Raw genomic sequence first — 23,543 nt, forward strand, 5'->3', positions numbered from 1 at the left:
TGTGTTGTCAGTAGATGAACAAGATATCCAGCAAAAAGAATTACAGGGAATTTTTCGGTTTAGGTGTTCTTTTTGTCTTAGTTGGCAACTTCCACTATATATGTTTTTGCAGTAACCTTGATTGAAAATAGATTACAACTTCGGATTTTCATCTTTGCTTGAAGCTTCTCAGTGACAAAATTCATTTTATACTGTTCACATCTGTTACGAAAATTGAGTTCCTTTTCTTCATGCTATGATTGTCCCACTGTGGTACAGGCACAGGTGTGATTTTGAAAATAATACATGGTCCATGTTGGTCCAGAGATGTGCGCCTTGCACACCAGCATTGAGCAGAATTCTACAGTTTACATGTTGAGTGGCGATAAGTGAAGAAATCGCATTTCAGTCAATTTGGACCACGTTGACCATCTTCAAAAGATTAGTCAACTCAACAGCTGTGTGTCAAACACTATCACAGCATATTCAGGACTGTGCTAAACACCAAAACTGCTCTGGCAAAAGGTTTACCTAGCCCCACACTGCAAGAATTAGCAACTAGAATGAACCACAGGGACTTGGTTGAGCCACGGCAACCCACCTTGCTCTGAAATTAGCCCCCTAGCCTTATGCAAGGAACATGACAGGGTGGTAGAATGGCCAGTGCAGTCCCAAGTATACGTCACATGGATAAAGAGACTTTTTTTATGCATGGAGCTGAACATCCCACAGAAGGATTATTTTTCCAGCTGGTTTGCGGAATCACTGCACTGTAGTAATCCATTACTAGCTCTGTACCCTTCTCCTACTGGGAAATATAGGTATTAGGAAGCAAATAGGAGCTCCACTATATTCTCCATCTTCAGACAGTGGTGTGGGTACAAAGCCCCACCCCTTTCTGCAATGCCCTGCCCCCTTCAAGAGCCCCCCTCTGTAAATCCAAGGATGTCAGGTCTGCTTACAGTTTAAAGTGCTTAGAATACTAGTGCACATATTATATACAGTCAGTAAATCAACCATTAATACTTCTGTCATGCTGTCCTCTGCATGTCTAAGAATGTGCCAAATACGTTTATCATATGTGAACTGTATGCAGAAGGTGCATGGGGGCAGGACCTGTTTTATAGGTCTTCTGGCACATATGTTTTATCTTACTTCAAGGACTTAACCTCATGTGACCACGTTATGTTACCTACAGACTACTCACAAGTATATTATGTGAAATGGAAAGAAGTAAGTACATTTTAATAAGCTTTGCCTTGGTAGGACCAGCGCTGGGACGCTCCCGGGCAGCCATGCGCTATAGAAATCCCGTTAAAAAAAAAAAAAGGAGCATAGGTATGGGGAGCCAATCAGGCTGGAGCTCCATCTATACTAACATGTGATGTCACTGCAATCAATGTATATTGCAATATTATACTTATTAAAATAATTCTAAAATGCTCTAAATATTCAAAGGTGTAGAACAACTAATGCAAAATAAATCAGATTTACTCAAATAAGACGCTCCTTGACCCCCAGTGATTTTTTGGTTGCACTGTTTTGCATGCACTTAGTATTTTTATTGATAGGATTAATCTCTTTCATTTGGAGTTCCCACAAATGCCTATGCCAAATAAAATCTTCATATATTGACCAATGTGTTCAAATATTAGTTTTGGTGTCGCATTCGGCAACTCAGTAAATCGGTGATTTCACATCCACTATCCTTTGCAGTTCAAACCTCGTTCTTGGTTTTTCTTTAGGACTTAACCTGTTTTTCCAATTGCTGCCTTGTTGCAGAGCCAGTGTAAATATTTTTGACACCCCTGGCAAAGTGATTGTTTGCCAGTCTATCCCAGTCCAGTTCCTACCACCTAGCCTCCCCTTGCCATAGAATTAAGTGACATGGGAAGGGTCTAATTTAAACTTCTGGTTATCTATGGTTGACTGATCTGGGAAGGGTGACCACTTTCTCTTAGGGATTTGCGGAGTAATAAAGAAGTCCCTTGAGCCACCTCTCTTTTGCCTTTGGAGCGTGCTGCTATGGGACTTCCTGCTCTGCTTCCCACTTTCGTCAATTCCGTTAGCAGAGTGAAAACCGCCGGGTGTTGATGTTCATCTTGGTGACGCCGATAAGCTTCAGCGGGGTGGAGAGGCTGAAAGAGTTCATCAAGGGGAAGTCGCAGAACAAGTCAGAGAGCTCGTCCCTCTCCTCCAGCTCGTAGGTGGCGTCGTTGAGCATCCGCCGGTGCAAGTGGCACGTCTGCTCGATCTTCAGTTTGTTGATGTCGCTGCGCAGGCGCATTAGCTGCCTGGCCAGCTGCTGGTCTTGCAAGCGCATTTCTGTCTGGAAGGTGATAGGAGAAGTTAGCAAATGAGAAATGGCAACATTTTAGTTTTGGCCACATTTCATTTAATTGCGTAGTTTTGTGCAAGAGTGGACATTTTTAAAAGACCGCTATATTAATCTCTTGATTTTAAAGCTATAAATAGAAGTGTCCGAAGTTCATGTAATTTGTTTTTGTACAATTAAGCGAAATTTCAAGAAATATATTCATAATTATGTAAACTGCAAATCTGTCATTCAGCTCAATTTTAGAGGAGGACACATCTTTGCAATAAAAATTAGCACGAAAAACACAACTGCTGCAAACAGCCGCTCATGTTATGGTTGTTCATATTGTTCCCGTGCTCATGCACTGAATTGCTACTGCAAACGGAAGCGTGGTTGTGACTGGCATAAATTCAGGGATTTCGTGTAACAACTGTAACAATAAATTCCCCAAAAGCATACACATTATCCCAGCATATTTTACCCAGGCCTACTTACAAAGAGCCATTTGAAACATGCAGTATACAAGCAGAACCAGACAACCTTTTGTTTTTCATGGACATGGTTTACCATCAAAAAATCAAAAACACATATTTATGCACTACAGTTCATCCCCAGAATCTGAAAATACTGGAATAAAAAACATACAAGACTCTTAAAATATCATCTTGTAATACATGGAAGACTACCGTAGCCGTGTAAAAATGTCTTCCTTTTTACAGTTTTGAAGAAGCTGAAAAGCTGTAAGAATCTTTACTTAACACAGCTGATTTTGAGACATTTTGGAGGCATGAGAAATAAATGTGAGAGAATTTAGTTAATGCATCGTAAAAGCATGCGGATAATTGTAGGATAGATGAAATAATGTTCATTTTAATAATATAGGTTTATATTTTATTAACCAGCTTTAACATATTTCAATACATAATAAAATGTTAAAGTAATGTACTCACGTGTAATAAAGTTCCTAACCATTCTCATGGAAATTGTAATGTGTGTAAAGAATGAAGGAAATCTAACGGAATTTAGATAACTATGTGTGATATAGAGGGTTTCATTCCAAATTCCATCATCTGCATATGTAAAATTGTGCACCAAATGAGAAAAGCGAGAATGGTGCTACACAGTCATATTGCGTGTAAATATCATGGAACCTTTAGGTAAGAATCTTCATATAGGGGCTAATATAGAATACCTGAAACATGATTAATATTTGATGATTTAAAATAATTTTATAGATTGGTACTTTGCAATTGCAGTAAAGCGACATAGTTGCATGCATTTTTTGCAAACAGATTATTAACAACTTTGACTGCTTATAAGTGAAATGGTCTCTTAGAATGTTGATTTATCTTTAAGAAATTTATATTTTCACTACTTTATACTCTGTATATTTTTAAATTGACTTTATTATAGGCTTGCGTTTTTACTATTCTGCCTTGTTGTATACTTGTGAGAAACTTTCCTAAACTTACAATGTGAAGCGAAACTGTTGCTTCCTAGAAGAGTTCTCACTCGCTTAGAAAGCCTGCTTGCAACAAAGTTGACACTTTAGGAACATTTGCTATGGGAAACTGTCCTCCTGAACTCACTCATGCCCCTGTTGAAAAGGATCATGGTTTGGAAGTTTACGTGTACCCAATGACCCTAAAGTTTATGTGATTAGTACCACCTCTTTCTATAATATGTGTCTTCCTTATGCCTCATGACAATCATCCTATACGAACTGACCAAAGGACTGAGTGGTCTGACATGATGAGGTGACCAAGGGGGTGTCACCCCAGAACTGGAGTACTACATTATACATTGATTTGATGGATGAAAGAGCGACACAGAGGGAAACTGTTTGATTTTCCTGCACCTTTCTTTTGGGAACTCTTTGCTGACTTCGTTCATGGCCATTCTTTTTGCAGACTCTGCTTGCTCTTTCCCTTTGGACTGATGCATATGCTGTGTGCGCCATACTTCGACTCTTTCTCGATGGAATACTGCAGATGAGCTGTTGTAGCTCATGCCCTGGCTGAACTTTCCTGGACCCTTTGTCACTTCATGGCAAGTCCAAATTAACTAGACTATCCGGTAATTTTTAGGCAAGAGATGTTTACTAATAATATGATGACCTTTATTTGAAATCTTTGATAAACTAATCTTAAACTAGAAACCAGAGTCTATGGTTTATCACAACTTGCCTCCTCCAGTTGATTGTGCATTCCAAATCAATTTATTAATATCAAGAAGAGATCAGCTTAGAGAAATCTCCGAGCATCAGGTACTAATGATATTGTTTTATATTGCACTTGCAGAATTATTGGTTTGCATGATGTTAGTCCGACTTAAACTCTTCCGAAGGTTCAGACCAGCAGTGATAACTATTTACTTGTATAGTTTGGTTTTGAGAGTCATATACATGAATCTAATTATTAGCTTGTAAGTCAGGTGCCCAATTCCTGGTCTTCACAGGATAGCCGGATATTAGATTCCCTGTATCCAACCTCTCATTGGCACAAAGCAAGGTCCATCGGAGGACCAAGTGAGCGTTGGAGAGATAATGGTAAAAGAAAAAACGGAATCAAAAAGCGCCTGGTTTCCACTGAAACAGTTTCAATATTACAGTGTATTTGTATCTCTACTATTTACCTGTAAGAGAAAATTGCATAATTCCTCAACTGCAGTAAGTTATAATAGTTGCACTATGATATCACAAAGCCTGCTTCCAGAGTCAGCAGAAAGTGGGAAGGGGAGGTCACTAAGAGAAATTACAACTGCTTATAATAACAACTGCTGCATACATTATTGAAGGGATATCTGAGATTTCATCTCCCATTTTTCTTAACAATATTGATGTGAAAATTCAATCACTATTGTTAGACCTCTCAGCCTTAGGGCAGTCTTCCCATAAACCTTTTGCCTTACTCCTCTATTTTTGCTGATCTCGTTTTTGTTGGCCTTAGGACTCTGTGCACTATTCCACTGCTGACCAGTGCTGAAGCGACTTTGTCCTGGTCCAACACAACCAGATAACCACAGTTGGTGTGTTGTGCTTTTAGGCTCTATTTTCTTCTAAATATTTCAAATTGCATATCTCCGGTTCTACTATTGGATTTTTGTCATTTTGATCACACGTTACACGATTTACACATTTTCTTTCACTTAAGCCTGACTGCTTTATGCCAAGCTACCAGATGATTAAACATAGGTTAATTTGAGGTTTGCTTGTGACTTCACCCTGACAGGAATTGTGGTTTGTGAGTAGGGCTACACCCCCCCAACCAGTAACCCAACTTCCTAAAAATGCAGCTATTAATCGTGGGATATTTATTTATTGCTCTGTTGAAGTTCATCACATGAAAGCAGCAACCAGTTGTAACACACATTCTCAACTACAGCTGGTTTTAAATTAACTTGCACTATAAAGCTTAAAATATGTGTTTGTAAAAACATGAGCTCTTTATTTCCACAGTACATGTTCCACATGTATTCGACTCTTGTGCAACTACATAATTTCTTTCATAGGAAGGAGCAAGGGACCATGGATTTAAAAGAAGGTTGGGGAAGTGTGATGAAGTGACCATGTATTTTAAGTACTAAAATAACCAACAAAGAACACCATCATTATATAACACATGGAATCCTGCAAACCCAGTAGCAAAACCTGTCTCTAATTTGCTTATTACAGTCGACTTGTGAAGTAACAATAAAATGACTTAGCAACTCAAATGTAATACCTTATTACAGTTAAGTTGTGAAATCATAATGCCGGTCGCCAGCAGCCAAGGTAAAAGGCAGGTCACAGAGCATCTCTCCAGTTTTGGCTTTGTTGGGTCACTTCAGTCAGTGCAGATTGTTTCCAGGGGCAAAGTGAGCACAGGACCCACATCTAAGTGATGGGTTGGAATGCTACACCGAGCTATTGTCAGTGGTTAGACTATTTGCAAGCATTATTCCCATCACTTTTTGTGTGTTTGATATACACAATTTAAATCCATCTTTACAGGAGGTGACGATGGACGGTCGGAATCTAAATGGTGAATCACTGCCCTTGCTCCTCTTCACAGAGGACGCTGGCCTAATCAGTAGGGCTGAGTAGGCCCTCCATTGTTTTTTGGAGAGCTTGGGGTTCTACTGTAGGATCAATTTCTTACTAATAAACATGGTCAGGTTGAATTGTTGTTAGGAATTGTAACTCACCCTTTAGTCGTACCTCAGGTTTAGGGATTTTAGATGAGAGCATGCCTATGCTATGATCATGTAGGGATCTGCCCAATAGCCCAGGCAAGTAGGAGTCCTGCAGTGTCGGAACAAGTAGCTGCATGTTAAGTAAGGCATGGAGAGTCAGCACTAATAGACGCTCCATGTCTATTAGTGCAAGTCTAGAGTTGGGTGAGTTACTAATGGTTCGAGCCAAACTGGATCCAGATGCCTGACTCTGGCTCAACTTGAAGTCCTCTTCCACTGTTGAGCAGAAAACAAGCCGAACCTTCATGTGGTGCCACACAACGCTACCAACTCAGCCCCTGAAAAATGCAAACAGTCGAAAAGGTGTAGGCTTCTTTTGAAAATCTGCCAACAGCGGAGGTCTGCACTTGTGTCATTACAAAGTCTGTGGGTTTTACCCAGGTCTTTTGTTTAGTTAATGTGTTCAATTGTCTTCACTGAAGGAAATTGGCCTCTTTGTTAAGTCAGAGGAAGCAGACGATAACAACATTAAAATATAGTACCTTGCCTTCCCAGAATTCAACTTTGTAATTTTCTTTAGAGAAAGACTTGTTTCAACTTGTATTAACTTGAAAAGCTGTTTATTTAATAGACTGTGTTTGCTCTCTAAATAAATATGCACAAAGTATTAATCTGGGATGTAAAATTGGAGAGAGAAGGAAATACCTATATAGTGTTGAACCACACAATGTCAAACCAGGAAACATAGGGATCAATACCAGCTTCCCCATTTGACCAACTTGTGTGATCCTAGGCAATGACTTTCATGTCTCATTTTCTTGTGCTCCCATTTCTTCCATCATCACATTAGAGAGCACCTTGAAGCTAATCAGGGCAGGATGTGAGCTGCATGAAACATGCTCTTGCACATGGTTTAATACACTATACTATTGACCTATCTATAATAACAACCTAGGCCATAATAAGGGTGCACATGAAAACGGACTTGCATCTCAATTTACTAATTGCATTATCATCAGGGCAGCAGGGGGCGTGAATATTTAATTAGTGTTTAGAAACTATCACTTCTATTTTTGATGTCTTTAATTAGTGTTCCAAAATATATAGAATAACAGAACAATCAGTAAAAAGCAAAGCCTACAGAGGAAGCCACTGCACTCTTGGTGGCGTGGAAATAAGGAGCAGAAAGCAGTACGATATGATGGGCAGGGGCGGCCTTAGGCATGTGCAAGCTGTGCACCTGCACAGGGCCACCAAACCCCAGGGGCCACCACGCCAATATATATCCTTAATATAATAATCCTCTGAGGATAGATACACATTTGCGTGGCGGCCCCTGGCAGGGATTTGGCTGCCTCTGGCTCTGTTCCACTCCCAAACACCCTGACCCCCCCATCTTCACTGGCCTCCGTGCCTGCGTTCCTCCTGGTTTCTGATTGGCTTCTTTTTTTCCCTACCCACTGCTGGCCCGCTGGTACAGGCGTAAATAAGCCATGGCCACAGGGGCTGCCACGCCAATATATATCCGGGCCCCCTACCTACGCTCCCTGCCCAGGGCCGCCATGAGCCTAGTGCCGCCCCTGTGATGGGATGTAACATCCTGCCACATGCATCACCAGTTACAGTAATGTAAACATGCATAGGAAAACGTTTCGAAATGCACAGTATACACGGCTGGGCAGTAGACATGATGCGACATGAAACAAAAGCATCACATTTCTCAAACAGCCAGGAATCCTAGCAAATCTACACAGCATAAGGTGTCCAGGTATCCGGCCTTAAGGTGAAATCATATGGACCAGGTAGTGTGCACAGGGCACACATAGGGCAATGTGTGAGCTTGGGGATCCAGTAGAAAACAGAATCTCAAAGATCAAAAAAAACTAAAAAATCAAAAGGAAAGTTGAAATCAACATCGGAATCAGAACCAGTTGATGAAACTGCATATATGGTGCATACTGCATTCGTCGACAAGACAATAAAGGGGGGGGGAACGAGGTAAAGGAGTAATCTGTGACAGCAGGTGGAAAGGGTAGATGTGGCAGAGAAAAGAGGGGAGCCATGGGCGTGTGGGCCACGTATCTTGTGTAGCTGTAAGGTCGACCTAACAGCCCTCTTCACCAGTATCAGTCAGAAGAGAAGACCAGACTGGCAGATTTCTAACTTGAAGTGCACCTTATATATGAGCCTCTCATACGAAGCAGCTTTATACATTGCAATCAACCATTGATTTTGGGTGGGGGAATGTGGCGCTTGCCAGTGACGTAGGATACAGCTCTTAGCCGCAGTCATGGCCGTAGAGAGGAGGCATCGTTTATGAGATGTTAGGGAGCGCAGGTCTTCTGCGCTGTGTAATAGGATCAGCTTCTGTGTTAGGGGGAGTGGTATTGGAATATCTAGAGTCTCTGTAAGGGAGCACCCGAACCGGTGTCACTGGTTGGTTAGGATGGGCAATCGTGAAGGACCTGTAAGACATCACTCCCTGCTTGATCAGATCACCAGCAGTTCGAGAGGTGTGGTAGACCTGCCTTGTGTAATTTGTGTGGCGTCCAATACCTGTCCTGAATTGTCTAGAATAAGCAGAATTTCGTTCTGGATTGCCTGCATTCTCTGTCCCATTCAGCTATCAGTTTCCGCCAGTCGGGCTCCATATATTTAATGTGCAGAGCATTCTGCCATTGATCGTGCAGTTGGGACAATAGGTGTGCATTGTGCAGATTGGACACCAATAGATTATAGAAGTCGGCCATAACACCTGAAGAGGTCCCAGTGATGTAAATACCTTTCTATGGGGAGTCCTAAATTTCCCGCAGTGGTTTCCCTAGCCTACTCTGTACATAGTGCTGTAGGTGCATGGATATCCATTTCTGAGTGGCAGACAACGAGAACTCTTCTAGCAATACCTCAAAAGGCTTAAAATCCCCCTGTGACACAAGTTGTTCATCGTTAGAATTCCACCTGTCTACTACACCTCCTAGTATATGGACCGCCCGCCCACACATATGGCGGAATTATTCCATATCAGTGAATGAGTGTGTAAGTGAACATGTATCAGTAGCAATTTGTGTGCATAGGACCAAGAGCTGGACATGGCATGCACCACCAGGATCTGGTTATGGAGGAAGGAGTCTGATGTTTATTGAGAGAGAAGCTGAAATCACTGTCCACCAGATATGAGATGTCGCTCAATGGCAACCCACAGAGGGTCATATGTAGAGTGTAAGTGCATCACGGCTAGCTGGAACAAATGTAGGGCAGTGTAGTAATGTTCCACAGATGGGAGACTAAGATTGTCTTGACATCTACGGGCTATCAGTTTGGACGATTTCAGCCTCTGATTCATGTTGCCCCAGTCAAAGGTCTTGATGTCTTTGTCAATAGAGCTCAGCCGGGATAAAGAGGCTGGCAGGGGTACCATGCTCAGAACATATAATGAAGCAGGGTACCACCACCATCTTCACCGCCTATGCCTTAGCCCATAAGAATAGATGTAAGTGCATCCATTCCGCATAGTCCAGAAATATAATTTCCAATAAATGACACTGAATGCAGTGACGTCGTCTACAGTACTAAAGGGAATGCATCTTATTGCTCAAGAACTACACTTTTTTGCACTTTGGTGAGTCTTTATCATATTTTTACGTGACGTTTATTTCAAGATTTAATTTGATTCCAACTATTTAATGGTTCGGCTCCTGTTATGACGTTAAGGCTCTTAGCCAAGACAAACCTTTGGCTCAGCTCTCCCTATCAATTTGTTGACTTGTCCACCTGTATGTATGACAGAGTCAGCAGTGCTTCATGGGGCACAGCCACTGGGCTAAGGAGGGGGACGAGACATTGTGATGGTCTAAAACATATTTCTGTCCAGAATATTGGGAGTGGGACGGGAAATAGTAGCACGGAGTTCAGAAACTGGAGCCCTTGGACTTGGCAGTGAATCATGAATAAAGTCTTGGACCTAATGAATCAGGACCTGATAGACACCCATCGGTGACCTCTACAGCGAGGCGATTCTGAACCTAAAGAGATCTGATATCCACCAGGACTAATTAGAACGCATTTAGAATAGTCTTTGAATGCTATGCAGAAGTTTCAAAGTTAGGCACAGCAGCTGTGCTCAGCAAACAGCAACAGCTAGGAACCATGAATTAGTCCTAAATGCAAGATTCTTTGCCACGTGAAGGCATCTACACACTTCAGAGATTACCTGGTCTAAATTACACAGAAGTGAGAGGGAGACAGTGAGAGAGTAAAAGAGAAGTGGGAGGACAGTGTGTTGGGGGGCATTGATTGTGACAGTACAGCAATGCCTACTCTTCTGAATTAGTCGTATCATGAAACTGAAGGCAGGCATGAGTGCCAGTGAAGCCATGACCCTATTGGCAGCCGCCACCAAACAGGAGGTATTTTTAGGTCTGGCTGTTGACATTGCAACTGTCAAACCGACCTGTTGCTAACAATATACATAGAGTATGCTCTGGATCCATCCCTCTTAACCATTGACTTTCTTCAATCAGCCTCTTTTAACCATTGGCATGAAACTATATGAATTGTGTCTTGGCTCAGCTCGGTGCAGTATTCATCTCTTGCATAATGCAATTGGCTGCTTGAGTGTATAATTCCACCTCCGCCTGAGTGATTGCACTGAACTGCATGAGGATCTGCTTTACAGCAATAGTCCTCTCTGTCCGCTCCTGCTTGCTCCCTCGCGTGTGTCTCCCTATAATATGCTAATGCTGCATATGCTACCATAATAAAGCGAGATTTATTGACTGTGATAATTCCTGGTTGCAGTGGAGCAGTTTTTGAGTTGGGTGTGGCAGACACAAGCACATCTCATGGGGGCATTCAACTAAAAGCAGTGCCTGTAAGTCGGGACCGACCTGTTGGTACCCACTAGCTTACTGAACATTATAGTGGTGCACGCCGTGATGGCTTTCCCTGTAATATATGAGCATACCTGCCAACCCACACGGTACCACCATATGTCACACAATATCGGAATCTCACCTGGTAAGGAGCCGATGTCACCCGTGGCAGGGAAGACAAGCTATAAACCGCAGCAGACAGCAACTTTCCAACTTGTCCATGGAGGCTGTGAGCACCCTATGTCAATTAAGAGGTGTGAAAACACTCCAACACATCTGGAACGGCCTCAGAGCTCCTTTTGAGTTTTAGGTCTCACCTAGGCAGCGCTTCCACGGTCTCTTCGAGACATGCTATATATAGAATATGGGCTTTAAGCAGCACCAATCTTTCTAATTGCCTCCTTTTACTGTCCTTCATAAATGGCTGCTTTTGTTTGGTTAATATGCTCAGTAGTTCTTCCTTTTCTACTTTGGTAACTTCCCGTAAGGACTGCCCCTGTTACATGTGCTGTTACGCTTCATGTTATTTACAAAACGTCCAGAGCACTCTTTTTTGCTGGCCTTCTACTGCTGGTGTTAAATGTTTTGTTTGGTTTACTTACTGCAGGAAATCTTCGCGGCTCCTTGATTATTTAGCTTTGCCCATCACTTAATCTCCCCATGCCATTTACTAAATCTTCCTGTGCCGTCCCCCACTGCACCTCACCCCACCCGCAACAGTGCTTGCCTGCTCTCACCAGCTCTCCGAGGTCGCTGCTTGTTTCTGTGCGTGTTCAGCTTCAGCACCCAGCTGTGCCATCCCTTTCCGTTACTGCTACACTTAAATGTTCTATGTAGGCTCCTCAGGGAGCAATGGAGGCAGGCAACCAAGCTCAACTCCAGCCAGAAGTCTTGTTGATGACGCACATTTCCATTTTGTTTCTGCATGTAACCCAAGGTGCACTCCAGAACCTTGATATCGGATATAAGAGAGCTTCTTATCCCTCAAAAATGATCACTATGTATTGTTAAGCCTCTCTGAGGCCCCTGTATATAACAATGTTGGAACTGTGTGACATCCCTCTTTCCACTGTGTATTGATTTCCCCCTCCTACTTTAGATGATGTCTTTAGAGCTTCCCCTAGGTAGCTCTGATTGCTGATCTCTTTAAATGTGTTGTTTACTTCCATCTCCCCTTGCAGTCACCACAACAATGCTTGCCTTCCCCCACCACCGCTCTGAGATTGCTGCTCGTGTCAGTGCGTGTTCAGATCCCTCTTTCTGCTATGTATTAATTTCTCGGCGACCGGGGCGGAAAAGCAGCGGACGGTCTTTCCGTCCACCATGGCACCCCCCGCCATAGTAATATGGCAGGGGGGAAATGGGTGGCGGGCAGACAAGGATGTCGGGTGGATCCGCCCGACATCCTAATGGGCCCCTTTGTATTGAAAGCTTGGTTGTCGGTTCCAAAAGGATTGCTGTACAATGTAATGACGCAAAGTGCAGGAGCGCTGTGAGTGTACTAAATTATTACAGGTAACTAGGGAAGGCGGCAACAAAGTTGACTGGATAAATGCACAGTATTCTGTCAAGATAATAAAACACAGGAGTTTGTGATTAAATATTAAGCCAACGTTTTACACTCGGGCAGTGTAGTTGGATAGATTTTTTTGTTCCCTCTACAGTTAGGCATGATCGTCATTTTAGCATTTTTCCTTACCGCTGCCAGATATCGATAAATTATGAAATGAATGATAATACACGTCTAAACCGTAGGAACTATGCCACACACTGTGTTCTTCAGAAATGGGCAGACCAGATGCCCAAGATACTTTTTGTTGTCTTTAACAGAACCAGTTTTATACTGGCTGATCTCAGTCCTTCATTGAAAATACTCTTGAAATGTTTCCAAGCTCAAAAGATTGAGTGGACTGATAACGCTATTCCCCTTGCTCTTTACAGGCGCAAACTTCTCCCGCCTTTCCTACAATTCTTGTTGGATCACTGAACACGCCACATCAAAAGTAAGGCTTTTCTCATTTGCTCGGTCATATGACTCATTTCTTCACTTGAAGCAAACCAGTACGCTTTTATTTACACACGTGCCTATATTTATTACACAGACTTCATATTCCATATCTCAAGAGATAAAAGCTGTTTGAAAGCGGCGAATGTGAGTATATCTGACTCTGGTCGGCTTTCGAGTTTGGTTGTGTATAGATTAGTCAACTGGCAACTGACGACAAGTTGTGTTGTTCTTTTGTTTGTTCCAGAGCCCACACTTAAAGAAGCTGAGCACCTTTGAGGTAGGACTAGGTCCCTTATTCTTACTTATAAGTGACACAGGAGTGGTCTTCTACCAGACTGACACATGCCTGTTTTTCCATTCACAGCTACGTGGTCCTGATGAGATCTCCCTCCAACAAAGGGAGGTCGAAACGCGTAGACCTTTGTTTCATACAGCGTTAGGAGTGTTGTTGTAAAACAAAACTTCTTAAAATGAAAATTATTCCCAATGCTGTATTGTGAAATTAAGGGGGTCATTAGGATGGAGGATTTTCCGCATCCTCCGGGCCGGCGGAAGCCACCGCCGGCCCGGAGGATGCGGAAAATCCTCTGCGGACCCACCAGGACCCACCGCCACATTAGGATGGCTGGTGGGTCATGGTTTAGGTCCGCAGCTTTTCCGCCGCGGCTGGCTTACAACCGCGGCGGAAAAGCACTAAAATGGTGAAGGTGTCTCTTAGACACCTTCAGCCAGATTAGGATGTGCATGGAAACATGCTTTTCCGCGGCGGCTTTTCCGCCGTGGAAAAGCATGTGTAACTGCACTGCAGGGGCTCATTGCGGGCCCCTAGGTGTAGTGGGGGGTGGGGGGTGCACATGGGGGGTACCTATGGTACCCCCCTGCATTTGCGTGCACAATGCAGCAGGCACCGCGCGGTGCCTGCCGCTTTGTGCACGCAAGTGCTGTGCATGCATTTTTAACATTGCTGCGGGTGCAGCTTGAAGCTCCACCCGCAGCAATGTTAAAAATAGAGGATGTGACCGCCACCCTGGCGGTCACATCCTAATCTGCACAGAGGGAACGCCGCAGCCCATGCGGACGTTCCCTCATGCTCTGGGGTCGCGGACGGACTCAAGTCCGTCCGCGATCCTAATGACCCCCTATGTTTGTAAATAATTTTTTGTAATAACTGATGCAAACTTATTCTATGTTTTGCATGGATTGTATGTATGGTTGAATGATTGAATTGAATGAAAGAATTGTTGTTGCGAGTAAGTGTGGAGTGAAGTAAGCAATGTTTCTAATCATGTGAACTGATTCAAATATGTTTTGACAAAATATAAGATTAAAATAATTGATTTATTCTGGACTGAAAAATTTGTCTAGGGACTTGTTGTTTAGATCAGTAGGTCTTGTGGCTAAATCAGGCCTCTGTTGAAGTAAGGCGGCAATATTAACACCCAACCTACCAACATGTGATGCCGCTACTCAAGACTCATTAGTTTCCCCAACTCTTGACTTATTGATCATCAGCCAAAAACCAAGACCAGCCTCTTTCTCTAACCTACTGTCCGGCAGAAACAATACAAGATGTCCCAAATTTCTCTAAATCGATAAAAACAAAGACAAACATTCACAAACATAACCTTTCACACTGTGCATCTTTCTCTTCCAGGGTGTCTGAGAGACTGACAGACAGACACACGTTCACTGTAGAGTGAGTCTCAGCACTTCTCTTGTCAATTGACAGAGACAATGCATTGGCTCGAGGGCACTGGCCTTTTTCTGTGGAAAATACTGGATAAGGTGGGTCAGGGTACACAATTTAAAACATGGGACTTGTGCAACTATTCTAGTCCCACAGCTTGGAAGCTGAGCTGGACTTACCCTTCATCCTACAGAAATGGACTGACACCTTCCAGAAAGTGTACACCTCCTCATTCTGTGTCTCAGGAAAAGAAGCAAAGCTTAAGGTGACACACTATTGGTACTACACCCCAGCCAAAAGGTGAAATGGAAACTCAACAGTCCTTATGGGTGTTAACGAAACTTCTCCCACCCAGACTCACTGACTCATCTCCTCTTCTTCTGTCACAAACTCAAACGCTACTGGTAGGCCGTCTGAAAGATATCAATTAAATGTTTGCAACAGATATACCCTATCTTTCTAGCTACGTCCTACCGAGCCTCTCCAATGCCCCCCCAACACACCCTCCACACTCTAACAAAGGGAAGGCAATAATAATGGATTTGGGCTTTGTGTGGGGCTAAACATGTCATTAAAACAAAATGGGGCACAGATACATTGTCGTCTCACTTTGACTGGCTGCATAAACTGTGGGACCCCACAGGGATGGAAAAGCTTACTGTTTCCTTGCAGAACAAGTTGCTAAACTTTGACAAAATGAGGGGCCCATGCATCCAATCTCTGGCACAGGACTTTTGGGAACTTACTAGTCCTCTTTATTTATGAGTACGCCAGCTAACAGGTCGAGGGGGCACGCCTGAGGAGCAAGACAAAGACTGACCGCAGTGGGTATGACGCACTAAAAGACCCAGCCTGCTGACATGAATACTTGGCGAAAGAGCTAATTTCATCTTCTACTCTGTCCCTTATAATTCTCTCTGAGAGTTCAGACTTACTTATGTGTAGACGTCTCACTTTGCTCTTCAGAATGAAACTATAAATTAGGTTTAGAATCCCATACCAGAGTAAGATGTTAAATAACTGCATGGGCTGCATCACCTCATGGATAGGCAGCATTCTAATATAACACTGCATATAGGTTTTAACAACACAATGCCATCTGAAAAATACAAATTGCAGCATTTTTACCCCTACGTTCAAATATGCACTGGCTGGTGCTTTGTGTTTTTGTGTCCTCAGCAGTGTTTACCATGGAGCTCAGGTCAAGGAACCTTTCTCCAGCACAAGTGCTGTCCCCAAATCGACTGCTGTGAATCTTAGCATATTTATAACATTGTGTTAATGAGCTCTGGCTTCCCTCAAAAAATGGAAAAGACGTTGCACCCCAGGAGGGACTGCCAAGTAAGCATTTAAGTTTATAGAACAAGAACATAAGCACTCACCTTCATTCACCCATTCACCCTGGAAAATCACTTTGTCTTCCTTAGATGTGTTTATTTCATCTTGCCACTACTGGTTAATTTTTATAAGTTCCTGTAGCTTTTAAGGAAAAATATGCGTATAGCAATTGAGCTTGGGAGTGGTGAGCAGAGCCAGCTTTAAGGCAGTGCGAGTGGTGAGGCCACACTAGACGCTGACCTGGAGAGGGGCGCTGTCCTCAGGAGGGGTGCTGTGCTTAGCAGCTTCTTAAGATTTAAAAACGCCTGCTGTAGAGTTCCTTGTGCATCCAGCTTTCGGGCAGCAATAAAAAATTTCAAAATAACTCTTGTAATGAATGTTCCTGCTAGAGAAATAGATCAGAGTTGTGTCTAGTGGCAGTTTTAACTTGCCATAAAGTAGCACAGAGGGTTAATATGCCTGCTGCAAAGAACAGATCTGTATTTTATTAGGAGAGTGGATTAGTAAAACCAGCCTTTAACAGTGCTTTAAAACAAATTAAATGTATGTGAGAGAGGGACTATGGAGAGATGAAGGGCACTTTTACCAGATGGTGGTGAGAGAATCGGAGGAGGAGGTCATTCGATTAGGGGTGCCAAAAAAGACTGAAGCACCGGGCACCACCAGAGCTAAAGCCGGGCCTGGTGGTGAGTGGTGAAATGAAAGCATTGCATGTGCCGAAAGTGCTTACCCTGCCTTCTCAGCCCCTCCTCTAAAGTGTCTTGATTATGAACTGCTATGTCATTGGATGGCTGATGCTGCGCCACTCACTTATAAAGCATCACAACTCCTGACAAGCAGCCAGAGCACCATCGCCATACAGCCTCTCAGAAATATTCTACAACTTAAACCACTGCTCATCTCTGAGACCTATCTGCCTTCTCCCCACTCTCCTCCTCACATTTACCTGCATTAACAGGACGTGTTTTTTTAGTATGACATATGGGTTGTGTATCTCTTGTCCCTGGAAGATATAGTAGGAAGCTATGGTCATGGCAGCTATAAAGTGCCCCCATTACAAAAGACCCCTTCAGGCATCACTTTGGGTTTTGGGACATTAGGTCTGCACTCAGCTGAAAGCTCATCCTGTCTGCCTGTGTCAAACTTTACTGTTCCATCATGGCATCTCCAATAACTCATGTTTGGCACCCAGCATCCACTGTGTACTCTGGGGGGGGCGGAGGGGCAGAGGTTGTGCCCCTCTCACCCCTCTCCTCCCTAGGCCCTGCTATACTAGGTGTTCAGCTGTCAGCATATCACTGACTTTCAGCCTGCTCTGATTTTTCCAACAGCACCATGCATGCTGGATTAAAGGTCTGACTCTGAAACTTTAGCCTTTTTTCCTGGACCCAAAGTTGCAGCATATCTCTGATTTTTAGGCCAAGCTTAGAGTCAGAATACTTGCCACTCGCTCTCTGCTGCGCCAGTCAGAAATGCTGGTCCCCTTCTTGTGGTCTGCTCTCCAAAGACCCACCCCTGGGTGCTTGGATGATACCCAGGCGATTTCAGTAAGAGAAAAATGTTGTTGGCCATGACAGTACTGTCATGCTTCCTCCTGTTACAGCGTGTAATAGTCCCTCCTTTTATCTGCATTGCGTTTGCTAAAGCCCCGCCCTCCCTGCTCCTCCTGCTGCTCGTGCAATGGAATTCCGTCACCCTAGTTTTGAAAAGGTTAATTTTTGTGCTATGTTTATGGCAGAGTCTTCACCGATAAATACCAAAGCTATCTCTTTAAAAACAAAAAGTGCTAGATATCATGAGGACAGTTAACTTTTTTTATTTATTTTGACACACAATCCCACTCTCAATAATTCCAGGACACTTAATACCACATAATTATTATCCACATATTTCCACAGCACCCATGCCACATAATTCCAATACACAAATTCACTCCACACTACACAATTCCAAGCCACACAATTCCACAACTAACTAATTTAATCCAACCCACATGATTCCACAACACATCACATGCATACACTCTGTAACAAATAAAAACATTGCCATTTACAATGCCAATAGCTCGAACTCAAACAAATGCGAGACCTATTGCAATTCCAATGCTTGCTTACCTTCCAATGCGTCCCATAGGATGATGATCGTGTTCCTGGAGCTGCAAACCTTCTCCTGCCCCAGTCAGCTCTGTGCTGCCTCGTCCCTTCTCAGAGAAGCAGTGTCCTGTGGAGAACGCTCTCTCTGAAGGCCCCCACCTTTGTCAGGGCCTGGCACGCTCTGACTGAAGAGAAACAATGTAAGTTGTTACTTTGTTTCTCTTCAGTCCTGGGTCAGCGCGAGGAGCTCAGTGCAGGCTGCACACTGCTGCAGCTGCTTTACAACAAACCTCACAACTCTCTACAGATGAGCGGAGGGGGGCCCCTTCATGTACTGAAGACTGGGGGCCCCCTCACACCGCGGGGGCTGTGGGGGTGTTTGTTATGCCCCTGTGCAAACCACCTGCTACTTGCCATAGGTTGACTTCTGCGTCGCTCTTCTTTGCTGGCTCCTCATTGGTCACTCCTGTTTTTTGCTGAGGAGCACTGGTCAACTACAGTTTCCTTACACTGTAGGTGCTTATCTCTTCCTTTGGGGACTACTGTTATTCCCTGCTCTGGTTCGTTTAGTCTGTGGTTGCTATTACGTATGTTTATGTCTTATGTAGTGTTGCAGGAGGCCCCGTGGTGCGTGAATACTATCCGTGCTCCCCCCACTGTCTGTTCACATTAGAGCCACTAGTACATGAGGCATTGTGGTGCTTCAACAGAATTCATCCGCCCTTGCATATGTTCACATATTAGCTAGTGGAACAGGAGGCACTGAGGGCCATGTGTCCACCTTCGGGTGGGTGTTCACATGGCATACACTAGTGCAGGAAGCATATGCGCATAAACCGTGTGTAGTCTGTGCTCACATCAAGGCTACTGGCACCTACTGGCATACACTAGTGCAGGAAGCATATGTGCATAATCCGTGTGTAGTCTGTGCTCACATCAAGGCTACTGGCACCTACTGGCATACACTAGTGCAGGAAGCATATGTGCATAAACCGTGTGTAGTCTGTGCTCACATGAAGGCTACTGGCACCTACTGTCCTACCCGAGTGCAGCCCTTGACATTCTGCATCGCTTGCCAGAATCAGGAAGAATAGTAGCCTTATATGTGGTATGTAGAACCACTGAAACGTCCGGAAGAGAATATCATACGGAAGAAGTTAGGGCACTGTGTCTCACCCGGGATTACAATCAATGCACTTTGTGAGTAAGGTAGGCTTGCAGAGGAATCCCAGTGCAGTTTATTGACTAGCACCCTCCTTTTGCTTTAAACACATATAGCTAAGGAGAACACGTGTCTGTTTAAATACACTATTTAAGTTCTTCCACTTTATTCTGCAATTGGATGAATTTCTAGGTGAAAATGATTATTTGATTATGCCACTAGAAGTGTAGAGTCAGGAAATATCCCCAAATATTTTACTTTAGTTGCATATTTTTTTTAATATATATTTGTTTATTAAGAGCTTGCAAGTAAAATAGTCATGCCCCTCAGGAAGCCATTGGAATCAACAAAGCACATATCGACTCAAGCAATTTTTGAAGATGAGGAATACATCTTTGATATGAAAAATAAACTTAACATACAAGTTCAGAGATGTGGCATCTTACAGACAACAACTTTAAAATAATATATAGGTACACATTCGGCAATCCAAATTGAAAGGTGCACATGCAATGTTTCCCAAGACGATACAACCTTATATGCAAAACAAGGGAGATATTAAGAAAAGAAACAATAGGATGACAAAACACATTACAAATTAGGTTGACTCAGTAGATACATGGTTATTGGTGCCCAGAAATCTGTGGGCCGGGATGACTCCGGCAGTTCCTCTGCATAGGTCTCTAATTGTTCCCTGCAGTAGGTCAGATCTCGGACCCACTTAGGGAGTGTCTTAGCACCTCAGCTCTGCTCCACTGCACGTTCGGCCATCAATGTCGCCACTGCAACTAGCTGCCGGTTACACGGTTTCAAGGATTTTAAGTCACTTAATAGACATACTTCCGGCACACATCGCACACACTCAAGCACCACATCCATCAGTATACCCACCACTTTAGTCCAAAAGGCCGCTATCCCTGCGCATTGACAAGTGAGGTGCAAGAAACCGGCATCTGCTTGCTCACATCGCACGCAACAAACTGTATTGTGCAATCCAAATTTCCATAGTTGCAATGGGGTATAGTATAATTGATGTTGAAATTTAAAATTTATTTTGCTCAAATTACAGTTAGCATAAAGGTGCCCAGTTAGTTTGCAGCAAAATTGCTAGTGATCCAGTGGCAGGATATAACCCAACGCAGCATTTAAGATATGAGGGGTGCTCTCCTGGCTCCACTTCTCGCTGGGATGCAGCATATAATGTAGTAATCAGCCCCTTGAGCTCTACACCAACTAGCGCCTACTGCAGTGCTCGCAACGTGTGTGGTTCAGCAGGGTAATCAGGGTAAAACGCTTTATTAGACTGATGCACCTTCACATATGTAAAACTTAACATCAGGCCGTGTGTCCGATCTGCCTGTACATCCGATAGCAAACAGAATTGGCCCTGTTTATATAAATCTCCCAGCTTTGGGACACCGGCAGACCTCAGCGTGCACAGAGCCGATAATTCCTGTGCCGCCCAAAGGTCAGGGTGCGCTGCTATTGGCAACTGTGGGGCATAGAGATTCTCTAACTATGCCCTGTTAACAAGAGCTTGCCAAGCCCAGGCTGTACACAATACCGGGTTAATCTCGGCCCTCGGGCCGCCACTGTCGCCCATTAGCGCCGCCCCCATAAGCGGCAGGGGAGGAATTGCATCAGCCTCTATCGCCATATGCGGCAGGAACCTCTGAGGGAAGAACGAATAATGCGCAAAGTGCACTTGAGCGCACAAATAGTAGAGACGCAAATTCGGAGCTTCAAAGCCGTCACGATCAGACGGTTGAGTAAGTACATCCCAACTACAGCGAGGCTTCTTGCCCCCCCAAACGAACGATAGTAATGCTGACTGCAGCGCTTTAAAAACAGACATGTTCAAGCAGATGGGAATATTTACAAAAAGGTACAGCAGTTTAGGTAGGATAGTCATCTTTGTCATTGCAATGGGATCCGCAAGCGACTGGGGCAGGCAGGCACAGCACTCAGCCTGGTCTGTAAGCTGTGAGATAATACGGCCATAGTTCATGGAAATCACCTGTGCAGGGTCCCTGTGTTACCAGGTACCCAGGTATTTCACCAGGTCCTGGGTCCATGATAGGGGAAAATCTAGCTCAAATTCGCAGGTGCCTGCCGTTAGGGGAAATGCAGGTGATTTAGCCCAATTGATCCCTAGGCCTGAGAATCCCTCAAATTTGACATACGTAGTAACTCATTTAAGTAGGTTGCAGGCTCGCGGACGTACAATAACATATCGTCTGCATATAGTGAGAAAATAAGCGGGCACGACCGAAAACACAATGCGGCCGATACGTGTAGCTGGTGCAGCTTGCTCGCAAGAGGTTCCAGGGATAATGCAAAGAGCATTGGTGATAGCGGGCAGCCCTGCCTCGTGCCCCTATGAATAGAAAAGGTTGTGGACACCCACCCATTTACGCCGTCCCTGGCTACCGGCTCAGTATATAGGACTCTGATCCATTTTAGGAAAAAAGGGGGGAAGCCCATTCTGGTAAAGACTGTAAACAAATAAACCCATTTAAGGGAATCTAAAGGCTTTCACTGCGTCCAGTAGCACAGCCACAGCCTGAAAGTCTGATTCAAAATAATGGAGGGTAGCAAAAAGCGCGCGCAGGTTGGGAGTGGTGCCTGGTCAGGGAGTACTAGTAGTGGGACCAGCCGCAGTAGGTGGAGGGCAATCATTTTGGCTAATATCTTGTCATCAATATTTATAATCGAGAGGGGTCTGTATGAATCACAGCGATTGGAGGACTTGTTGGGCTTCAACAACATAACTGAAAGAGCTTCCCTTAGAGAGGGTGGACGGTGGCCAGTATTGTACGCCTCTGTGTAGACAGCTAGTAATCTGGGGGCCAAAGCATCCGCAAATGTCTTATAGAACTCACTGGGGAGTCCATCGAGGCCCACAGCTTTACATGTAGGTAGGGACATAATGGCAAGTTTTACGTCCTCCACGTCGAACGGCAGTGCAAGATATTCCCTATGGCCTGAGGACAGCCATCCGAGAGCCACGTCGTCTAAATAGGAATGCAAGTCATCCTGCTGTTACTCAGTACTTTTGTCATAGGGGCTAGCGTAGAAACTCAGTATGGTCTCACTTACATCCACGGAGGAATGGTGTGCCTCCCCTGCCTCATCAAGCATTTCAGTAATGTGCTCCTGGCAACGTGGGGCTGCAAGCTTTTCAGCTAGCAAGCGACTAGGCCTACCCCCCTCGCCATAATATCGTGCTGTACTGCGCCTGGACCTATGAAGCATTTCCTGATCAACCATATCATTGTGCTCCGTAACTAATTCCCGAATCGCAGATAGCGTCGCAGGGGAAGGTTTATGTCGTAGGTGCGTTCCAAAGCTGGGATTTCGATAGCTAGTCTGTGAATCCTGCGCCTAAGATCTCTCTAAACACCTGCCTGTGCACCCATGCACACCCCCCTGATGGTTACTTTAAATGCTTCCCAGAGGACGCGAGCGATATCCACGGAGCCCTTGTCTTCCCTAAAAAAGTTATGGATAGCCTCACAGAGTGTATGTTTGAAAACCAAGTCAGTTAAGGAATACGGCTGAAGCCGCCAAGTGAACCGGGCCTCTCACACTCCGGGACCTGTAGCTCTAGTAGCACAGGAGAGTGGTCCGCAAGTGTCCGGGCCATATGGTGCACCTCAATCGCCCAAATACATACAGCATCAGTAGTCAACCAAAGATCCATGCGAGACCAGGTCCCATGCACAGAGGAAATAAAAGTACTCTTGCACGCCCCAGGGTGTTTTAGTCGCCATACATCACTCAAGCGGCCCACATCCATCACTCCCAATAAAATCTCAGAAGCCTGCTTAGGCCTCGACAACTCGCTACCCTTGCGATCTAAAGTGAGGTCCTGACAAACGTTAAAATCACCGCCCCATATAATCTCCACCTACG

General features: G+C 44.2%; 1 protein-coding gene across 2 annotated transcripts in view; it reads right to left on the reverse strand.

The window, feature by feature from the left end:
- Positions 1–1,313: 1,313 nt before the first annotated feature.
- The window catches only part of FAM167A (family with sequence similarity 167 member A), a 237,942-nt gene continuing 215,712 nt past the window's right edge, over positions 1,314–23,543 (reverse strand). For both annotated transcript variants that reach the window (XM_086926185.1, XM_086926184.1), the window contains exon 3: positions 1,314–2,308. In XM_086926185.1, the coding sequence (XP_086782311.1) occupies positions 2,045–2,308 (264 nt within the window). In that variant the 3' untranslated portion in view covers positions 1,314–2,044. The remainder of the gene's footprint in view (positions 2,309–23,543) is intronic.

Source organism: Lissotriton vulgaris, chromosome 6 (assembly GCF_964263255.1).
Source record: "Lissotriton vulgaris chromosome 6, aLisVul1.2, whole genome shotgun sequence".
Classification (NCBI taxonomy): Eukaryota; Metazoa; Chordata; class Amphibia; order Caudata; family Salamandridae; genus Lissotriton; species Lissotriton vulgaris.